General features: G+C 33.9%; 1 protein-coding gene across 6 annotated transcripts in view; it reads right to left on the reverse strand.

Annotated features, from left to right (window-relative positions):
* ZBBX (zinc finger B-box domain containing) overlaps window positions 1-24,227 on the reverse strand; it is a 143,843-nt gene that overhangs the window by 82,147 nt on the left and 37,469 nt on the right. For all 6 annotated transcript variants that reach the window (XM_050779955.1, XM_050779954.1, XM_050779956.1 and 3 more), the window contains 2 exons: window positions 8,110-8,268; window positions 2,423-2,594 (listed from right to left, as the gene is read on the reverse strand). In XM_050779955.1, the coding sequence (XP_050635912.1) occupies window positions 2,423-2,594; window positions 8,110-8,268 (331 nt within the window). The remainder of the gene's footprint in view (window positions 1-2,422; window positions 2,595-8,109; window positions 8,269-24,227) is intronic.

Raw genomic sequence — 24,227 nt, forward strand, 5'->3', positions numbered from 1 at the left:
TAATGGTAAAAAGCCAGCGATAATGATAATAATTTATTGTCAACCAAACTGGCTAAAGTTAAAGAACTAGAAAATATGGGAAAATAGTCATGTCACACCCTACCAGTGAGAGTACAACCAACACAGTAATCTTTTTGGAGGACAGTTTGACAATATTCATTAAAATTTTATAAAACAAGTCACTGAGACAACATTTCTATATTTAGAAATTTATTTTAAGGTAACGCTGTAAGTGCACAAATAGCTAAGATGCCTATCATAGTATCTTTTATAATACTGGGAATTAGAAATAAAATATTCATCAATAAATGTCTGATTAAATCATGCCATATGGAATACTCTACAAGAGTTACAAATGATTGTGTATATCTCTATTAGATGGCCAGTTGCCCATTACAGAATCTCAGTGAAAATGCAAGTTAACTAATAGTATTTAGTGTTACCTCAGTTTTTGTGTGAGCATGTGTGTGTACACAACTATGTTTATTGAAAAACACGTACCAAAATGTTAACATGGATTTTCTTTATATGATGAGACTGAGCTGTTTTCATTTTCTTCTTGGTAACTTTCTGTTATAAGCAAGTCTTTTAAAATAAGCATTCATTATTTTATCATACGGTTATTTCCATTATGGAGAACAAATTTTAAAAGAGTTGCACTTCTGATCTGGTGACTTTTCAACTCGGTACAGTATTATTTTAAATACTATGGCTTTCAAAGTAGACAAAGAGGTATTCCTATAGAATAATTAGTACTTTTCAGGGTTGACAAGTAAAAAAATGCGTGAAGTAGTAAGTATAAAGCACATAAAATAACACAGTCAATGAAAAATGAGGTGTATACTGAGATATAAACTACTAAGAAGAGACCATACAAATAATGTCTTAAAAATATCAGTGAAATTGATGTGTAATAAAGAAATGTAGAAAAATACTTGAATAAAATTTATTTAAAAGTTCAATTATAATTAGAAGATGAAGTGTGATACTTTGAGATTAGAAATTACACGGTGTAATAAAAGAGTAATAATCAGCAGAGTTTCTCTGCTGGAAAAGAATGAAATAAAAGCCGGGCGCGGTGGCTCAAGCCTGTAATCCCAGCACTTTGGGAGGCCGAGACGGGCCGATCACGAGGTCAGGAGATCGAGACCATCCTGCCTAACACGGTGAAACCCCGTCTCTACTAAAAAATACAAAATATTAGCCGGGCGAAGTGGCGGGCGCCTGTAGTCCCAGCTACTTGGGAGGCTGAGGCAGGAGAATGGCGTAAACCCGGGAGGCAGAGCTTGCAGTGAGCTGAGATCCGACCACTGCACTCCAGCCTGGGTGACAGAGCGATACTCCGTCTCAAAAAAAAAAAAAAAAAAAAAAAAAAGAATGAAATAAAAATAGAAAAATTGGCAAGTAAGATACATGATTGAAATTTATTATCTAACATTTTATATTAAATAAAAAGCAAATGGAAGACACTACAAGATTCTGAGTAATAAAAATAATAAATTGAATACTTTAAAAACTTGTGGTTTTCCTCAAGACATACTGGGAAACTTAAAGATACTGTTCAGTCATCCAGATCATCAATGTCTAGAATGTAGGAGTGAAACTGTTTTAAAAAAATTAAAGAACAAAAAGCAGTTCAAAAAGAAACAAAAACAATGAGAACACAAATCAATTCTCCCCCTGAAGTTCACAGTGGTCCTTGAAATTGCATTTTTAAGTCAAATATTCTAAAAAAAAAAATTTCTTCTTTATCTCACAGACTCTCCCGTTTTATGTGTTACAATTACTGCTCAAAAAAAGCGATAGTTGTCCTGGCAAAAATTTCTACTAGAAGAAGAACTGAAAGAATCCAATTATCCATTCATTTGACAGTCTGAATTTACATAGAAAACAAATGCAAATCCCCCTAGTGCCCAGTTCAGGGCCGATGAATATTAAACCACTCACCAATGATCACACAGTGATGCTCCTTTGAGGAGTTACAGCAAACTGCTTTCCCAGTGTTTATAGATTTGGAACATCACATTTATATTCACAGAGAATGGAGGTAAATAAACTAAAGTCAGCTTCATTTTAAAACATTTGTGTTATAAAAATATCCATACCGGCTGGGCCCAGTGGCTCATGTCTGTAATCCCAGCACTTTTGGAGGCCTAGGCAGGCGGGTCAGGAGGTCAGGAACTCGAGACCAGCCTGCCCAACGTGGCAAAACCCCGTCTCTACTAAAAATGCAAAAATGCCCGGCATGGTGCCACACACCTGTAATCCCAGCTACTCAGAAGGCTGAGGCAGGAGAATTGTTTGAACCTGGAAGGCGGAGGTTGCAGTAAGCCAAGATCACGCCACTGCGCTCCAGCCTGGGCAACAAAGTGAGACTCTGTCTCAAAAAAAAAAAAAAAAGAAAAGAAAAGAAAAGCCATACCTTTTTCTGCTGCGTGTAAATTCTGTTTCTTGTCATCATGATTTCTGGTTCTCCATTGACTTAACACTTCCTGAAAGGACTGTGCAGAAGCTTCTTCATTGAATGACCCTTCACACAATAGACTCTCTCTTGGTTTTGTACATTCTGCTCTTTTTGTCGTTGTAATTTCTACCTAATCAAAAGCATATATAGGCATGCTTTATTAAATTTTCTGCATTCACCCACAAAAATTATTTTAATAAAAAACTTCTGCGTTTTAAAATACAGGTAGAACTAATTATTAGTCATTACAAATCAGACTTTTCAAACTTAGAATATTTTTAAGTTGTGCTTATTTATATGCTTTACTCTGTTCTTTAAAACTCTATTGGCAATTATAAATGGTCTCTTCAGAAATTATGAAGATGAGAGCCTACAGAACAGATGACTTTATGCTGTTCACCAGTGTTCTCTCTGTAAAGGTGCAATTGTCTTGTATACATTCTCCTTATGTCCCCAATCTCCTACTCCTCACAACCTTCTCAGATTAAAAAAAAAAAAAAAACAGGAACCCTAAGTTTCTACCAGGACCTATACTGCCCTACACAACCTTGCACTTCCTTGCCTTTTACTTTACCTCCTTCCATTCTCCTTTCATTCACCCTGCACCAGTTAGTCTCACACTCTGGCAGTTCTGAGAACCCATCAAGCACATTTCCTCTTCAGGGCCTTGTACTAGCTATACCCAATGCCTGGAATGAACCTTCTCCATATCTTTACATAGCCATTCCCTCATTTCGTTGACTCAGTGAAATGCTCAAATATCACCTACTTAGAAAGTTCTTCACTAACAATTCTAAAATTAATAGGCCCCCTTTCCACCATTTAATAATTCCTTAACTGTTTTATTTTTCTTCCCATTACTTACTCCCATGTGACTTTGTTCTATGTTTATTTATTGCCTGTCTTTACCCATTAGTATATAATGAAGTTGGGGATTTTGTCTTTTTTCTTAGTGCCAAGAGCAGTGCCTGGCACAAAGTAGGTGCTCATTAAAAGTTAGTGGAATGAATGAAGAAGTTCATCGATGCATGTAATACAATGCATGCTCCTCAGATTAACGATGACTGTGGAGAGATGAATTCAGTACAAAATATAAATCCAGTCCAAGTACACAAGAAAATAAAGGTAGTATTTGGAAGCTATACACTGAATCAAAGAGAACAGCCACATTAGGAAACCCAAGCAAAATAAAACCCACACCAGTGGCTGAATTATCAAATGTGGATTACCTACACTGATCAAATTGCTAAATATTCATGTGTATCTTTTAAGACATGAGAGTATAAATCTCTATATTCAGCCCACAATTGAAAAATAAACAGGCAGTTTGTTAGAGTACAATTCAGGGTATTTTGCTAAAGATGTATATAAAAATTTCAAATTTGAGCAAAAAGTATCTGAGGACCTGTCAGACACTAGACACTATGCTAACTGTTGGCCACAGAAACACAGGTTAATAAGTCCACAACAGAAAACGGTGTAAGAAGCAGGTAAAACTCAGGGGAAATGATGTCTGAATCGGATTTTGAAAGGTAAAACAAGAATTCCATAAGCAAAAAGTGCCAAGGGCAGCATTCCAGAGAAAGGAAATGATATGTATGCTAGGACATGGGAGTCAAACAGCATTGGTGGCATGGAACTATAAGCAGTTTGCATTTATATAGCAGAAAGTAAAGAATGAGAAAATATAAAGGGTAGAAAGGGAAGTGGGGAAAGAATATAAAGGGCTCTGCCTGCTGCACAGAGGAGCTTAAACCCATTGGACATGTAAAATCATTGTAAAGTCCCATATACCAATGTGGCAAAGAGAGGGAAATTAGGAAATAGTGTTTGGCTGCAAGGAAACCAATCAAAATGGTACAGACATTTACCCACATTGACCAACATTCCAACATTACAAATGCATAATTTTTTATGTAGGAGTTTCAGGATTTTATCATACTGATATATCTATGAAAAACCACATTATTCAAAATTATACTTTATATTTTAGCATATACTAGGAAAAGATTGAAACAGCGTAAATGCTGATCGGTGAAAGATAGATTTTTAAAAGTCTTTTCACATCTAGTAAATGGAGTACTTACAGTCACTACATAGAATGAGAAGGTTCTATATTGTACTTACATGGATATAAAAACTACATTGTTAAGTGAAAAAAAAAAAGCATGTTTGCAGAGCAAACATATTAACATTTGTGTAAAAAATACATACATACAAAACCAGAAGGATTGCCTGACTCCTAGAAGGGAAGAGAATGAAATGTACTTTCCATTTATAATCCTTTTATAAAGAAAAAAATTGCAGTATCCGAAAAAGCAATAAGGATAGAATAAATGACCAAACATTCAAGAGTTTTTAGCTGGTAGCCTATATGGGACATGGTAACTATTATGGACTGAATTGCATCTCCCTCCGCAAATTCATATGTTGAAGCCCAAACCCTCAATGTGACTACATTTTGAGATAGGGCCTATAAGGAGGTAATTGAGGTCAAATGAGATCATGAAGTTGAAGCCTTAATCTAATAGGACTGGGTATCCTGTTCAGAAGAGGGAGATAGTTGGACGTGGTGGTGTGCACTTGTGGTCCCAGCTACACAGGAGGCTGAGGTGGGAGGAATATTTGAGCATGGGAGGAGGTTGCAGTGAGCTGAATTGACACCGCTGCACTCTAGCCTGGGCAACAGAGCAAGACCCTGTCTCAAATAAATAAATAAATAAATATGAAGAGGCATCATATATCTCTTCTTTCTCTCTCTCTCTCTCTCTCTCTCTCTCTCTCTCTCTCTCTCCTTTCTGTATGCATGTGCATACAGAAGAAAAGCCATATAAGAACACAGCAAGAAGGCAGCCACCTACAAGCCAGGAAGTAAAACCTCACCAGAAATCAATATTGCCAATATTGCCAGCACCTTTATCTGGGACTTCTAGACTACAGAACTGTAGAAAATAAATTTCTCTTGTTTAAACCGCTCAGTTGGAGGTATTTTGTTATGGCAGCCTGAGAAGACTAATACAGTAACCAATTGGATGTGCAGAGGAGGAAGTGAAAACACAACAGAAAATAACTGCCTTCATTGGCTTGGAAAGCTAGGTAGGGCACCTTCAACAATAACATTGATAGGTTTTGGAAGAGGGGATAAATTTAGTTTGAAGATAGACTCTTAGGAGTATTTGTGAGAAGGTACTTATTGGTATCCAGTAAGCAATATGTCAGTGTGTCTATGTATATATGCTACACTAATGAACAAGCACTGAAAACTCAGTGACTTAATATAAAATTATTTCAATATGCAGCAATTTCAGCAGCTCTCCAGGGAAGCTTCCTTCCAAGCAATGAATCAGAGATGTCAGACATTTGCATCTTGGAGTTATGCCACTGGAATATCAGCTTCCACATAGCTGTGGCAGGGTAGAAAAAGCTGGAGGGTTGTACATTAGCTCTTAAACGTTTCAGCTCAAAACTGTCATATATCATGTCCACTCAGAGTCCAATATGACCTTGCCCAATTCTAAAAGACATTTGAAGATGCACATAGAAATTCAATGCTGTACGTTCATTACCCTCTAAGTACATGGTATCCCTGTACGATGATGTGTTTTAATATCCCCACTTTCCAAAACAGAAAACAGAAGATCAAAAGAGGTAAGGAACTTGCCCAATGTTAGAATGCTATAAGAAAAACAGCATCATTATTTTAAACCCAGGTTTCAGCTCATAAGATGTAAGCTCTTTCGTGAACTGTACCTCTTTCCAAGGATGTGCCATTGGCTTTGATCCATTAAGAAGCCCATAAGAGAGGCATCAGGCGTTGGTACCATTTGATTCTTCTAGCCATTAAATTAAAAATCAGACTCCTGAGCCCTAACCCAGAGGTAAATATCTAAAAAAAAAATCCAAATTTGGTGACAGACCCAGGAATGCAAGTTTTTAACAATCTCCAATTCTTACGATGCTTATTAAAGTTTGAGAAGCATTGTTCTTTGGCACAGAGGAACACTAAGTCTATGAAGGGGTTATCTCTTCACTGTGTACTCTGTCATCTATAACAGTGACTCCCAACAAGAACACTCACCAGGATCACTGAGGAGTTGTTAAACACACACGCGCGCACACACACACACACACAGACGTCTGAACCCCACCCACGGAGATGCTGAACTTAATCATATGTATTTCTTTACTGTTTCTCCAGTTGATTTTAATATACACTCCTGGATAAAATAATTGAATTAATGGTTTTTAAGTTAAGACAATGAGGCAGACAATGTATACAGCATACATAGTCACCTATGAAGACAAGAAAAACATCTAGTGTAAAGATTAATAAATAACACAAAGGAGGCTACACTATCACTTTCCAGTAAGGCTAGTTACTTAACCTCTCTCTCATCTGTTAAATTGGGGTAATAGCACAAACCTTACATGGTTATTGTGATTATTGCTTAAGGCAAGTAAAGCATTAAGTACAATGCCTAGCATAAGGTGTTCAATGAAAGTTAGCTACTGATTTATTTTTGATAGGATAAATTAGATGAAAAGGCAGGCAGGCATGAAGAAGAAACTTTTAAAGCCACAGTCTCTGGATAATGGTTAAACGCAGGAAATTTGGAGTCAGAAGGTCTGGGCTGAAATCTAAGTTCCATTATCAATTCTACCTTTGGCAATTTATAAAAACTATTCCTTGCCACTATTCTCTCATTTGAAAAAGTGGAATAATTAAGAAAAAACAAAAGGAGAAAATGTGTAAAATATTTATGGCAGTGTCTGGTCTTCAGTACATTATTGTTATAATTAGGAGGCAGTGATTCTTCACAAAACATCCTTGACAGGTCTATTAGAAAGTGAAATCCACACAAATACGCTGACACTCCTGAAAAATTCAAGCACACTTCCTCTGTTGAAAATAGGTCCTACTAGCATAGAACACATTTTCTTTTACGTCTATGAGCATGGGTTTGGAACACAACAGATTTAACTTCAACCCAGACTTGGTCAACACATAACAAGCAGCATGACTTCAGCTAAGTTACAATTTTTGAACTGCAGGGAAAAAGTGACTGGCATCTAAAAGAATGAGGATTATAACACAGATCAAAATTTGAAGTTCATTTCTTGCTAAAGAATCAATATGCCTATTATAAATATATAGGCATGAGTTGATAAAAGTTTATCTAGCACATTGTCAGATCAGTAGTCAATCTAAATAACTGCCAGAATTTGGTATAAATCTAGTTTTAAATAACTGTGAAATTGCCTGTCACTTAAAACTCTTGGCAAGGTTTTATATTTTTAGCTTCTCTGAATGAAGTCCTGACTAATATAAAATTGTTAGATTGCATTGTGGTTTTTTAAAAAACGTTTTCCACAAATACTCATCCAATTCCTGACATAGATGAAAATGTCCAGAAAGACATATGGTCAAAATATCATTCATCAAAAAGACTAGTATTCAGTGGAATCAAAACAATCTTCTTGAAAAGATTTTTATAGTCAAGATGTATTTGGTTAATAAAGAACAAATCCATATGAAATAATAATGTGATGAAATTATCAGCAAAATTCTGTAGCTTAAGTACATGAATGGCACTTGCCATAATTACGTATACCAGAAAATGTCTACTATATTTTCCTCAGTTTACCTCAGAGCTGCTCCTCTGGAGAAATAAAGATTTGGGTTTATGCTGAATTTTACTGGTTTCCTTTGTAGAATTATTCTCCTCTTTGGGTTCATCTGGATTAACATCCTTTATAAACTGATGGGCAACATCCAATACACTGAATACTATTTGAGATTTTGCCTATTAAAAAAGTAACAAAATATAAATAAAGAGCCTCATACGTTAAACTAAATAATTTATATACATTAACTCATATTTGTGTTATTCTATGACTCCCAGAATTAAATAAATTCAATTTAATCTTTAAAAAGACAAATTGGCATTTGTATCAACCAGTATAACAGTGACAGCTGCCATCTACTGAGGGAACTAGTTTGGGCTCATACAATTCAAACCATCTTGAAAACAATATATCACTTAACCATCAAGGCAATTCTAAAACATAACTATTTTTATCTGTTTTAGGAATTAAGAAAACTGTTTTAGGAATTAAGCTCAGGCCGGGCGTGGTAGCTCGCTCCTGTAACCCCAGCACTTCGGGAGGTTGAGGCGGGTGGATCATTTGGAGGTCAGGAGTTCCAGGACAGCCTGAACAACATGGTGAAACCACATCTCTACTAAAAACATAGTAATTAGCCAGGCATGGTGGTGTGTGCCTGTACTCTCTGCTACTCGAGAGGCTGAGACAGGAGAATCGCTTGAACCCGGGAGGCAGAGGTTGCAGTGAGCTGAGATCACGCCACTGTGCTCCAGCCTTGGCAACAGAATGACACTCCATCTCAAAAAAAAAAAAAAAAAAAAAGAAGGAAGAGAAGGAAGGAAGGAAGGAAGGAAGGAAGGAAGGAAGGAAGGAAGGAAGGAAGGAAGGAAGGAAGGAAGGAAGGAAGGAAGGAAGGAAGGGAGGGAGGGAGGGAGGGAGGGAGGAAGGAAAGGAAAGAAGGAAGGAAGGAAGGAAGGAGAGAGAGAGAAAGAAAGAAAGAAAGAAAAGAAAGAGAAAGAAAGAAAGAAAGAAAGAAAGAAAGAAAGAAAGAAAGAAAGAAAGAAAGAAAGAAAGAAAGAAAGAAAGAGAGAAAGAAAGAAGAAAGAAGAAAGAAGGAAAGAAAGAAAGAAACTAAAGCTCAGAGAGTTTAAATAACTTGCCCTTGGTCACAGTGGTGAGTGGGTGGCAGAAGTAGGAAGTGACCTCAGGTGTGTATAAGACTCATAAACTTTCCACTATGCACACCCCTAATAAATAGATGTAATATTTCGTGCACATCATAACTAAAGAACTAAATATAGCTAATCTAGTAGCAAAGTGAATAAGCAGTAATGAGTACTCCTTGATGATAAAACGTCTTTAGAAAGCATTCGCTATCCAAAAGGACACATCAGGAAGCACTTCTCTCTGTAGTTCTTAATAAACTCCAAGTCATTTGTCATTTTGTGCCTTGCTCAGGAGGTTCACTTACTAGAAAGGCTATCTCTCTTCTACCATCATCTTTACCTGGCAGGCTTTTGCTTCTCCTTCTGTATTCACACCATTACTCCTACAAGTCTAGGAACCCTTCCCTGTACACCGCTCCACCCCCCCACCCCACCAACTGTACACGCTATTTACCCTGTTTACCCTCTTCATACCCTGCATAGATCTCTACCAGTCCTAACTATATTGATCTCACATTTCATCATACCACATAAGCTCACAAAAGGAAAAAGCATGTATATTTTAATGATTTTATGGCCACTACAGTTCCTGGAAAAATAGCATATGGTAAAAATAAGGTGTCAGGGAGGGAGAAGAGCTACAGAATTGAAATAAGTAATATAGAAAAGGGATTTAAAGAAAAACTTTCCACGTGCTGTCAGAGTGACTGACAAAGAACTGGCAAATTTGGGAAAGGCTCCATTCTCTGAAGGGTTTTCTATCAGAAACCACCAGAGTCTGCCTAGGGACTACAGGATTTAGGATCCCATCTGAGTTTGAATTAAACTCCAAGGGGAAGATTCAAAATCGTCAGATGCTCTATGAGAACTTGGCATGAGGAAGACAGTAAGTAGCTCTTATTTCTTAGCAAATATCCTCCAAACAAGAAAAATTTAGCAGGGATCAGATATAATTATTTTGTACTCTGCCATGAAAATGCTTCTATTTTTAAATTTTCATCTAGTTGCCAATTTAGATAGCTAACATTACATTGAAACTTTTTCAGTTACGACCTTTTGTAAATCTATTAAGATTCATTGCAGTCTGATTCTGGAATATATCAGTGAACATCAAATTAACTAGTGTTATTTCATAGTGAATTCATAAAATATCTATGAAAAATGACGAATGTGACCTATGCATATTTATTGCTGTCTGTATGCAAACCTGAGGAATCTGCTCCAAATTTTCCCAATGATTCTCAGAAAACCTACACAGGCCTATATACTACTTTTATTTTTAAAAGAAATTCAAGCCGATGGTAATGCTTCACTCTTTCAGAAACATCTGTAGTTTTACCAACATTTTTAAAACAGAATAATCCAACCTAAGCCTGATTTTAAATGTCCTAGAATAAAGCTCTGTACATTTCAGAGGCAGTTTACATGTAACTAACTGCCTCTGAAAAATGGTTTTCATTTTATGTTTTTAAAATATCAAAAACTATAGGATTAATTTTATATAGAATTATAATTCAAATATGTGTTTAAATAACACAAAACAAAGATTATTTCTGTCCTAAAATGTATCCTGCTATCAATATTACAATAATTGTTACAACATTTTTAGGTAACATATTAAGAGAATCAGAAACAGTGAAAAAACCCAAATTTTTTATGCTAAAAAATAAGATAAACATCACAGGTAACTGATAAAATAGAATTCTATATCTGAATATCTTAAAGTTCTGCTAATTTAGTATATAACTGAAATCAATACAAAGCAAATAAATGGAAACTTTCTTTTCTAGAACATCATACACTTAAACATTACTTTTCTCCATTGTAAGGCTGTGTATATATACCTTACTTTTCTTAATCTTAGAACATTCATACAAGGAAAGAGAACAGATATTATGATCCCCTTACATAGACAAGGAATTTCAAGTTCAGAAAGCTTAGGCCAAAGTCCAACAGCTACAAAATGTCATAACTTGAAATAGTGTCAAATTATCTATTCTAGCTTAATTAAGCCTTTTCCCTACTAGATTTATGTTAGTCTTTGTGATACAGAAAATGTGTTTTACCTTTGATTTCCTGAAACTGAAAATATTAAATTTTGTCTCTAACAGATTTGAACATTGTTCCTTGCTTTAAAAATTCACAAAACTCTAATTCTGTATTCAATTGCATATGCAAGGATTAAGGGATTTAGTTTTGTTTGTTTCTTTGTTTTTAACTTATTTTTGCCTATTTTTATATTTGATCAAGTATATAGAAATAAATCATAGTCATACCATATAAAAAATTTAAGAAATGGAGGTTCCTCCTATTTTCAAGCATACTTTGTCTGCTGAAAATAGGTCCCACTAACATAGAGTACATTTTATTTTATATCTATGAGCATGGGTTTGTGAGTTTGGAACTCAACAGACTTAATTTCAACCCAGACTTGGCCACCACATAACAAGCTGGGTGACTTGGGCTAAGTCAGAGTTTTTGAACTGCAGGGAAAATGTGAGAGGTATCTAAAAGAATGAGGATTAGAACACAGATTAAAATTTGAAGTTCATTTATTGCTAAAGAATCAATATAACTATAGTTTAATTATATTGACATGAGCTGATAAAAGCTTATCTAGGCTGGGCATAGTAGCTCATGCCTGTAATCCCAACACTTTGTGAGGCCGAGGTGGGAGGATCACTTGAGGTTAGGTGTTCAAGACCAGCCTGGCTAAAATGGTGAAACCCCCATCCCTACTAAAAATACAAAAAATTAGCTGAACATGGTGCTACATGCCTGTAGTCTCATCTATTCAGGAGGCTGAGGCAGAAGAGTCGCTTGAACTGGGGAGGCGGAGGTTGCAGTGAGCCGAGATTGTGCCACCGCACTCCATCCTCGGTGACAGAGTGAGACTCCATCTCAGAAAAAAAGAGTTTATCTAGGACATTGTCAGACTCAGATCACGAGTCAATCTAAATACCTGCCAGAATTTGATACAAATCTGGTTTATAGCAAAATACTACTCCCCAGAGTGACTACTGTTAACAGTTTTTATCCTATAACCTTTGTCTTTTCTTAAATGGACATATCCTGTAAACTTTGTTTTTTCTTAAAAGAACATATCTAGATTTAGAACAGAAAGCACACTACCTTTCACATAATAATATAACAATAATCATTTTGAGTAACAACCAATGAATAAGAATATGAAGGTTATTTTTAGAAAATATTTGTCATAGACAACTATACATATTAAGTATCATAACACTGTACCATATATTAATAAAATATTTTCGAATGTTAAAACTCAAACCACAGATAGTTTTCTTTCCATTTTCTACGTATAAAAATTTAAATGTGAAGTACTAATAGGTAACAATAAGAGGAGGAAGAAATTGAAAATGTATAAAATTACCTGTGCAACTGCTCTACATGCTAAAAATGTTTTAAAATCAAACCAAAACAACCTTCAAGGCACAGAGTAAATCATGTATCTCACTATAGGATAGAAGCTAAACTAGAGACAAAAGATGTGATTTACTGCTAGCATTTCCAGATTCCCCCACATCCTTCACTACACTGTATGATGGTAGGATTTCATCTGGTAACTGTTCTAAATTCTCACCTAAACTTTTTTCCCACCTAGAATGATATTATCTTTCAAATTACACTGTAGAAGAATTCATCACTCTGACAATGTATCATTAATCAAAGTAAAGAGGGTTGATATTTTATAGCATTTTGGAATGGATGGCACCTTGTGGAAGTTAAAGTCCAAGAATAAAAGTTTTAGTTTAGTTAGAAAAATGATATACTTTATGTAGAGTCAGTGCTTCAAAACTCTAACTACCATCATCATCCAAAACTCTGGCTGTCCAGCAATAAATATTAATAATCATGTTGACATAGCCCTGTCTCCTTAAGTGATCCAGAAGTTCCAGATCAAAAAAAAAAAAAAAGGTTACACACAGTTTAGACCTATATTACTTTGCAAGTTTGAGGGGGAAAAGAGTGAGGATGTCTCCTTTCCTATTGTTAACTTGCATTGATTTTCCAGTCACAAAATTTTAGAAGAGATTTATTGTAACCACAGCCTTGAATTAAAAACTGAAAACTCTAAACTCTGCAGAAGAGTTCTGTTATTTCATCTGAGTTTGTTAGACAAAGTGATATACAGGTAGAGACAGAAACACACATATAGACACAGAGAGAAAAAATTGTGTTATAGCAGCACTCAAGTAACATAAACTCATTGGTTGCAGTGATTGTTCAATATGATTGGAACTTGGAAGGCTTTATTTACAAAATTATTTCAGGATGATCAAGTTATGGACTAATGGGAATTTTAAAATTGTTATATATGTTATATAAATCTTTTTTTGGCCTGGCTTTTGAGAAAACACTTCCTTTTCATATCAAGAATATTTTCCCAAATACAATTTGTTCTGATTTCTTTGATGTGAATTACCTTATATGTAGTTGGTAAATAGGGCAATGATGCCAGTATAACTCCAGAGTGTTATTGATTCTTAAGGGTTTTCTCCCCAACTTATTATTGTTTTGAAGCAATCAGGGGCAAGCTTTCTTACAACTAAAGCCAAAATCTTAACAATATATGAAAACTGTTAAGAAAAAAACCTGAAAAATATATAAAAGTGCCTCCCTTTCATGTAAGATCTGACTGTTTTAGGGACTTCAACAACCCTGCATTTAACTAAGTTAAGCCATCTAGAAAAACTATGAGCACAAAGAAGCTGTAAAGACACCTCTGACTTTAAAGCATCAGATAAATAAAGGAGGCTGTATCTTGATTTAGATTCTCCATTTTGGTAAAAATAATCTCTCTTAGAAGTGAATTACTACTAGGAACTACAACACCAAGAAGGAAGAACAAACCCTCAAGAAGTATGCATTAGTATTTTAACTAGGATTTGTTAACTGCTTTTGTTTGGGTTTTGGTTACAAAGCACCATAGGATTTGAATGGCCTTCTCCTAGCCCTAATCTTCCCTCAAGCCCTGTTAATTAGGTGGGCAATTTTCCAAATGAGAAATGTTTGTTTTGTTTTGTTTTGTTTTGTTTTTAAGTTTCGGGATACATGTGCAGAATGTGCAGGTTTGTTACATTGGTGTACGTGTGCCATGGTGGTTTGCTGCACCTATCAATCCATTATCTAGGTTTTAAGCCCTGCATGCATTAGGTACTTGTCCTAATGTTTGTCCTCCCCTCGCCTCTCATGGGTCGAAAGGCTCTGGTGTGTGTTGTTTCCCTCACCGTGTCCACGTATTCTCATTGTTCAACTCCCACTTATGAGTGAGAGTTGATTGGTTTTCTGTTCCTGTGTTAGTTTGCTGAGAATGATGGCTTCCAGCTTCATCCATCAGGAATCATATATCGTGTTGTGGCAGCAACACATGTATACTAAAAAATTATGCTTTAATTTGTAGTAAAACAACTCTGTTATTAGAAGTCATCAAAACATTTGCTAAGGTTTATTTATCCAAAGAAACCTGTACAGATTATTTTGCCAGGATATTTCTATTTACACATTACATGGAATACATTGCACTATGAGTATGAGGATCCTATGATCTAAAATCAATAATAACAAAATAGACTAAATCAGAGAAGTTGGGAGCTATAAGGAAATTACTACACCAAGTAGATAAATTACTCATATTATCATAGACCTAACTACACCAAGCAGGTACTAGCTACACCAAGCAAATAAATTCCTCAAAGTATCATGGACCTATGGCAGGATGCAATAAAACCATCAAATTTCCACTTAGTAAAAATATCTTTGCAAAATAAAAGTAATTTCTTATAAAAATACATAATTTTGAACATCTTAATCCATTAAACAAGAATGAAAAAGATGAGCATTATCTCTCAATTTTTTACATTATTAAAATATGTTTTCTATTCTTAAAGCAAACTATTACTTTGCTTTTCTTATGAATCCATCTTTATAGTCTTAGAACAAATTTATTGCCTAAAAATAGGCTTTATCATAGTCAAGTCTGAATTCTCTCTGAAAATTGAAGGAAGCTATCTCTAAATGATTGAATCAAAGTTTTCATCTACTGCTAGAACCAAAAGAAAGTGTTGGGGGTGCAGGGCAGTAAATTTCGGGCCAACTGGAAAAGGTAGAGAAGCAAAAGGAAGAAATTTCTATATAGAAGACAACTGGAAAAGAAAAACAGGAATTGAGGAAAAGCCCCCATCTAAACACATAGAGAAACAAGAGGAAAATAAATATTTACTAGATGAAATAAAATTGCAATGGAAGAACTAACAGCAGAATCATGTTCTTAAATCCAGTTCTGCTCATCATATTTCTAAAAACAGATATGGTATTTGCATGAGTAGTGGTACAGAAATATCAAGGGTATAAAAAACTACTTATTACAAGCTAGACAGAAATCAAATCCTGCAAATGTGAAATTCATGTGGCTGAAATTTATTGCTTATTCCAACATCATGTAAGTATTACTTTAGTACTTAAAAGACTCTTAGATTAACCTTTCCTCTAAAGGTCTGATTTCTATCTGGTTTTATTAATTAAAGATTTATGTATTATTACTCCTCCCTGACCCACAGATTGGCAAAAAAAACAAGGACCTGGACACATGCTCCTGTTTATGAATGCACCTTATTATTTAAAAGATAGATTAAATAAAACTGGACTCAATATCTAGTACTTTATAAAATAACATGAAATCTGGATTCAATCTGGACTCTTATTTAGTACTTTATAAAATAACACAAAAATAATGAAATAAAACATATCTAATCCAGTTAAAATATTTTAAAATAAGACAACATATAAATGTAATAGCTGAAAAAGTAACATATTGTCAAAAAAGTTTAAAGCACCTGGTCTCAGGAAACATAACAACATTGGATTTTGATTTAAGTAACTGTACCTTTCAATTTTTATTATATTACAAAATTCTACTTAGAAAGCAATCTCAGAAGTGAGACAGAATAGCAACAAGAAAATAACATAAGAAACTCACACCTGTAATTTTGCTTTCTATTTGCAGTTTTGATGCCATATAATTATGCACTATATTAATTATCTTAGAAAGTACTGGCAATTGTTTTCAATTAATATTACAAGTATATTGCATCCAGATGAGTTAACTGCTTTCAGCAATTATTCATATTTGAGCTACATAAGGAAGAAATTGTATATGCAATGAAATGAATAACATTTTTAGGCATGACAGAATAAATTTACTAAAAAATAGCAATAAATAATTTGTTATATTTGGTTTTTAAATACAGTATTGCTGTTATATCACAATTAGATAATTAGTATCCCATAAAGACCAATGAACATAACGTATATTATAGCAAGCAAAATTACTGTAAAATTTGTCGGATTCCATGAAAAAATCATGAGCTTATTTGAACTACATAAGGAAGAAATTTCATATGCAATGAAATGAATAACATTTTTAGGTATAGCAGAATAAACTTACTAACAAGTAGCAATCAATAATTTGTTATATTTGGTTTTTAAACATAGTATTGCTGTTATATGACAATTAGATAACTGGTATCCCATAAAGACCCATGAACATAACATATAGCCAATAAACTACTGTAAAAATTTGTCAGGTTCCATGAAAAAATTCATGCGATAACGTAGGTAGCACCTGCCAATTATAAAAGCCCCTCAAATATTCTGCATTAATATGATTGACTAAAGGTTCAGACAGTGGGTTAGACTAGTGATGTTTATGGTCCCCTCCAAAATTGAGAGTCTATTATCTTCTATGTGTGAATAAATTGGAAGACTGTATTTTTATATATACTCTGATACATTGAGCTCTAAAACTTTTACTGCATGGGGTTTTTAAATACAAAAGCCTACACATATCCAAAATATGTATAACTATAATGCTTTTAAAAACACCCCTACATGCATACATCTGTATTATTAACTATAGGTACTATGTTGTACAACACGTACCTAGAACTCATTTATATTGCTAACTTTAACCTTGTACCCATTGAACAATATCTATTTCCCCTATCCACTAACTACCACTATTCTAATTTCTGCTTCTATAAATTTGACTGTTTAAAATACCTCATATAAGCAGAGTTATGTAATATTTGTCCTTCTGTAACTTCCTTATTTCAATTATCGTAATACCTTCCTGGTCCATGGTAAGTGTTTTTACCAAAAAAAAAAAAAACAGCAAGGGACACAGGAAACTTTTGGAGGTGATGGATGTATGTATCACCATTATTCTGGTGATATAATGAGTATATGCACATGTCCAAACCCATCAAATTGTGTACATTAAAGATGTGCAGTTTTTGTCTATTAATTATACCTTAATAGAGCTGTAATAAAAAAAGAAAACAGCCCTCAACACAAAATTAATCTTTTCGTGAATCCTTTGGACTCATCATTAATATTACATTCTTTTCTGGGCTTTAAATGTAGATAGTATAGGAATGGGGTTGAATTCCTACTAATACTGTATCCTGACTGATAAAACCTAATGTATGGAGCACCTTCTATGAGCAGAATACTTTTATAATTGTTGGCATTTAATGTGATTTTCATAGTAGCCCTGCAAGCTTCTGAACTTGCATATATAAATATGATCTTTCAAAATTTCTTCAGCATAAACATCACAGAAACACCCACCTCTCCCTTTAAGGTTGATTCATGCCATCTCTGGTTTAAGACCCTGTACTGTGGCTACCCTCTCTACTGTGTCGGTTGCTCTGTCATTTGCTGCTGTAATATACTCACTAAGCCACTTACATTCTCCCAACTCTTCATTAACTCTACTTTCCATTCTCCCTACCTCTTTCAATTATCTTTATTTCCCCTTCCCTAGCTTTTCTTAGAACTGGCATCTAAAAGTAATTACCACAGATATAACTTCATTAAAGTGCAGGCTACTGAACTATCCCACATCTAGGTTTTCTAAAAATTCTTGTCAAAATTTATCCCAGGAAGATATACAAATGGCCACCAAGTACATGAAAAGATGTTCAACATCGTTAGCCATCAAAATGCAAACCAAACCACGATGTGCTACTGCTTCACATTACTAGGATGCTAGACCAAAAAGTCAGATAATAACAAGTGGTGGCTTGGAAGTAGAGAAATCAGAACTCTTGTACATGGCTGATTGGAATGCAATATGCTGCAGCCACTTTGAAAAACAGTCTGGCATTTCCTCAAACAATTAAGAATGGAGTTACCATATGACCCAGCAATTCCACCACTGGGTATCTAGCCAAGAGAAATAAAAACATATGTCCACACAAAAACTTGTACACAAATGTTCATGGCAGCATTATTTGTAATAGCCAAAAGGTGGAAACAACCCAAATATCCATCAAATGATGAATGAATAAATAAAATGTGCTATTTCAAACAATGAAATGTTTTTCAGCCATAAAAATAAATGGAATGCTGAGAGATGGTACAACATGGATGAACATTGAGAACACTATGCAAGTAAAAGAAGCCAGTCATAAAAGGCCACATATGACAAGATTCCATTTATATGAAATGTCCAGAATAGGCTAATTTAGAGAGACAGAAAGTAGTATTGGTCTCCAGAATATAGGGGAATAGGAAGAAGATGGAGCAAAAGAGTGTGGGGTTTCATTTTGAGGTGACAAAAATGTTCTAAAATCAATTATGCTAATAGTTGCACTTAGCTGTAAATATACTAAAATTCATTGAATTGTGCACTGCAAATGAATGAATTGTGTGGTATATGAATTATATAGCAATAAAGCTGTTCTTAAAAACTTTTTGTCAGTGATTCCTGGACAAGTGTTTTTCATTTGTCTTTTGGCTATCCTACCATTCTATGTTTGAAACTCTGACTCATCAAGGACTTAAATGCCATACTCACCACAGAGTCTGTCTGTGTTAACTAAACCTTTAAAATCTCAAGACTACCATCAAATCACTCTTGGCATCAGTCTATTCAGAAGGATGAGGACAGGAATAATAGTTTGCCAGCAGGACAGCATCAGTTGTTCCTTTTTGGTGGTAGTCTTGGAAGAGTTCAAGCAGAAGTACAGCTCAGGTAGATAAGGAACACACCTGATTTAGAAACCTTACTTTCCACCAGAGCCAATCCCCACCTCAGCTCCAGAGCTAGTTCCATAGTGGATGTTTCAGTTACAAAGCCCATTACAAAGGGAGCTATATCTTCCTTCGAGTATGTATAGTTCTCCTTGTTTAGATGTAATTTGCCAAGTAGAGGTTAAGTAGAGGTTACACTTACCATAAGTATATTGCCTAGGAACGTAGTTGACATGACTACCTTTATCTGTTTCCCAAGGAAAGGGCAAGAAAGTTAATTAAAGGTCAAATTCTCACATTTGGGAGGAAAAGTTTTTGTTAACCCTTCACTAATTTAACAACTTAACATAGCATAAATCCTTTTAATTTTCCAATCCTTGGTTAAAAAATGCCCTTGCTTTCAAAATTCAAAGAAAAATAAATTTTGCCCTAAAATACAGTTTTAAGTTGTTTTGGAAGCTGAATCGAACCACTAAGGACTCATTCACATTTCTATTCCTTAAAAAATTGATTTATACAGGACAGGTACAATGTTAAGCACTGAGGATACTGTGATGAACAAGACAAAAAAGAGTCCTTCTCACAGGTCCTAAAATTTATCAGAAGATATGATTGTCGATAGCAACATAGTTTTTTAAAACTTTTGATAGAAGAAATGCCAGGTGATAACAATCACTGAAGGGCAATGAACACACACTTGTAGTATAAGGAATATGCATTATTCATATTTAAGAAATAAGTTAAAAATATGACAATACTCAATTGCTCACATACATTTAAAATATTTTATTTTTCTTAAGTATAACATTAACTAATACAAATAGAAAATTCATGCTTTTTTTCAAAATATTCACATACCTGGACTCAAAAACCATGTGACTTTATGATAATTCCTTTTTGAGAGAACATTTACTTGTCATCCACATATTTCAATCTTATTGGTAACTCTGAGAGAAGGAACTGTGTGTTCTCAACTCTGCCCCTTCTGTGGTCTCCCATCAAGCTACCATTGACTTTCTAACCAGAACTAGAAAAAACTACTTTAAATTTCATGTGGAAGCAAGAAAGAGCCCATATAGCCAAGACAATCCTAAGCAAAAAGAACAAAGCTGGAGGCATCATGCTATCTGACTTCAAGCTGCACTACAAGGTTACAGTAACCAAAACTGCATGGAAATTCTACCTTAATTATTTTTTCTTTCATTAATACTACCCACCTTCCCAAGGTTTCTCCTTTTCAGTTAAGAAACTTTTCATTCCAATTAAGAAAACATAATTACCATAATCTATTAATGATTTACTTAATCTAACTCCCCTTGTGCATGTCATACTTCACAAATAGAATGCCTTTTGTTTGTGTTCCCTCATCTTCTATTTTCTCTGATTAACATTGTCTCTTCTGTCTGATCTTAAATTGTTAAAAGGAAATAGGAATGCCTGATGTATTAAGACCTCATTTCTCATTTGAAAATAACTTTTGTTTCAACCCTTAGTGTTAACAATCTTTCTACATGTAGAAGTAAAATTTAAATTCTTAGTAATTCCCTCTCATGCATTTATGCTTCATTTTTCAGTTAATTAAATATTTAACAGAGGTTGGAAAAGGCAAAGAAACTTGAAGTGTTTTGAATCACTGCCAAGTACAAATCAATCATAAATCAAAGGAAAGGCCCTTTGAAATTACAATACTAGTCAACATGTAAATATTTGCCTTCAATTTTTCAGGAATCTTAAGTAAAACAAGACATGGTGGTACAAAATGATCCCTACTGACTAAACTCACAGGACCTACTGAGCTGTTGGATAAAGGCTGAAATAGTTTACAACTATCAAATTTGACTACACTTTATATTAAGCACAAATGACAGCATAGGTTAAAGAATATAAAGTGTAATCACTGTTAGCTTAGAATACTTGCTTCTTATATAGCAATGCTTAATATTCATCTTATCAGATGTCTTCCCTAACTTCTCAAATTAGGAATGAATTCAGCAGTCAACAAAGCCTCATGACTTTAATGGTTAACAAAACAATAAAAAACTAAAACTACTACATGATTGGTTAATGAGAGCTAAACAAAAAGAGATTATTTGACCAAATGGCCATCAAAGCCAAAGCACAACAATAACAACAACAAAAACTAAATGCATAGGAAAATGATAAAAACAACAAGAGAAAAAAGCATGTTGACTGAAAAAAGAAGTGAAAGATTAAACAGAGAATCGAGATAGAAAGAAAATAGCAGATAGCTACAAGACAATTGATTAAAGTCAAGAAATGATGACAGAGAATGGGCAAGACCAGAATAAAGGAGAAAAATTAAGTACTAAGCAGAACAGTGAATTTCTGATGGGGAATATATCATCATAAACACTATATCAGCTATTTGAGACCTCTTTCTTATTTTATTTCTTATAATAAAGGTGGCTATTATAATGGGCATGAGACACTCACATATAGTGAAACTGTTCACTGTATTCTATTTATAGGAGAGAGTATGTAGTACAATTTGAAATTGTTTCTTTCAAAAATCATCTAATTTATTTATTATTGTGTATATTTAAAGTACACAAAAATGTGCAACATGATGTTTTGATATGCATGTACATGCACATGACATAAGTATACATGTAAAATGATAACTACCATCGAGCATATTAACATATCCACTACCTCACACAGTTGCTTCCACCTATATACAAAAAATGGAATATTATTCACCTTTTAAAAAGAAGATATTGTTATTTTTGACAACATAGATAAACCTGGAGGACATTACGGTAAATGAAATAAGCCAGACACAGAAAGAAAAATATTATATGAAATCACATACATGCAAAATCTAAATTAAAAAAAAAACGTTTTAATTTAAAATTTTTGTTTTATGAATAAACGGACAAATTTGCTTTAAGAATTAGCTGAACCAAAAAGCTGTCTCCTTCAAAGTACTTTACTCCTTAGCAATTCCGTTAGGTGAAATAATGTTATAAAAAAGAGAATAACATCATTATAGGTTTAGCTCCCAGCACAGGAGGTCTGTGTATGCTCTTTGCTAAGTGCCAACCTCACAATTCCACTTCCCTGGTAGACAATACACTTTCCAGGACTCTCCCCAACAAAAGCACCAAGTAGCAACTTTGCTCTCCACAGATGGTGTGGAAACATAAAGTAGTAACATAAACAAGGAAGAGACATGGTTCTTTATTGTATTTAACTTTAAATTTATATACATAAAAGAATCGCAATATTTGAAGAAACCTTGCAAAGATTCATGGTTCCTTGCCAAGCTCTTTGATTTGTGTACATATTATGGAATCCATGTATGCTAACTTTTAGAGATAAATAAGTATTCTAAACTCATTTATTACAGCTTAATAAATGATGATATAGGTATATAATTAGAGAAATAAATATTTAAAACATGATATCTTTATGCAGACACTTTCTAAAAATCATACTCTTTTATAAGATTATATAATTTTTTTAAAAATACCTTTTATTTTTTAGGAACTTAAATATCATTTATTAGGAACTTAACATTATTTTATTTATCAGGAACTTAAATATCATTTTACTATTTGTGGCTTAGCAACCTCCCCTCCTCTGCAATCAAAACCAAAGAATGTAATGCTGGCAGTATCTTAAATGTTCTTACCATGAAAGAAGAAAAGAGAGAAAGAGAGAAAAAGAAGGAAAGAGAGAGAGCAAACAAAGGAAAGAGAAATAGAGAGAGAAAAAGAGAAAGAGAGAAAAAGAAAAAGAGAGACAGAGAGAAAGAAAGAAGGAAAGAAAGAAAGAAAGAAAGAAAGAAAGAAAGAAAGAAAGAAAGAAAGAAAGAGAAAAGAAGAAAGAAAAAGAAAAGAAAAAGAAAGAAAGAAAGAAAGAAAGAAAAAGAAAGAAAGAAAGAAAAATGGTGATGTAATGTGAAGTGACAGAAACATTCATTATGTTGAATTTGGAGATTATTTCAAAATGTGTATATATATATATGTCAAAATATCAAATTATGCACCTTAATTGTACACATTTTTTTCTTGTCAATTATGGCTCAATAAAGATGGAAAGGGAGCAGAAGAAGTATGTAGATTGCCATAAATGTTCTGTGCAAAAGAACTATGTAAACTGAAGGAATTTGTACAAAAAAAGTAAACATTATATATAATTGTATATATTATATATAGATACATTATACATACATTGTATATATTATATATACATTATATATGTATATATATAAAATGAAGTGTATATTTGGTAGATATTTTCTCACTAATTTAATCCAGTCTACCTTTGGAATTTGATAAATTTCCAACCTGCAATGATCACTTTCTTCTGTTAAGATACAGGATACATACACTTTAAAAACATTAGCATAAAACAAAATAATACTCAATGTTTAGAAAGCACATTGTATGTCATGTTGCTTTTAGTAATTATGATTTCAACTGGTGTCATATCTGCATCTGGATCACAATAAGCCATATTATGGCAAAGTCTATCCTTTGAAATTATGTGGGAGGGAGAGGAGAAGACAGGGAGGGAGAGAGAGCAAGAAGAAGAAAATCAAACTTGGATAAATCTTGAAGCTCAGACACTGAAGGAAAGGAGCCATGTCTCATTCTTCTTTGTATCTCTTATATCAGCTAGCATAGGGCTTAAAGTCACTGAGTGATAACTCAGAAAATGTGCTGAATAAATCATTGAATGAAAAATTCCTAATATGAACTCGTCTGTGGTAATGATATTACAGTATTTATCTTCAAAGTAGAGAATGTTTTTAGTTAAATTCGATATTATTCATATATTAACAATTAGACTCACTTCTATATCAATTAATTTTCATTTCTTGTGACTATCTGATTGTAATACCATGAGAGAGGCAAGTATCAGGTTGGCTTTTGTTTTTTTTTCCCTTCATCCTTTCTGCCCAG

The sequence above is a fragment of the Macaca thibetana genome, chromosome 2 (genome assembly GCF_024542745.1).
Source record: "Macaca thibetana thibetana isolate TM-01 chromosome 2, ASM2454274v1, whole genome shotgun sequence".
Lineage (NCBI taxonomy): Eukaryota > Metazoa > Chordata > Mammalia > Primates > Cercopithecidae > Macaca > Macaca thibetana.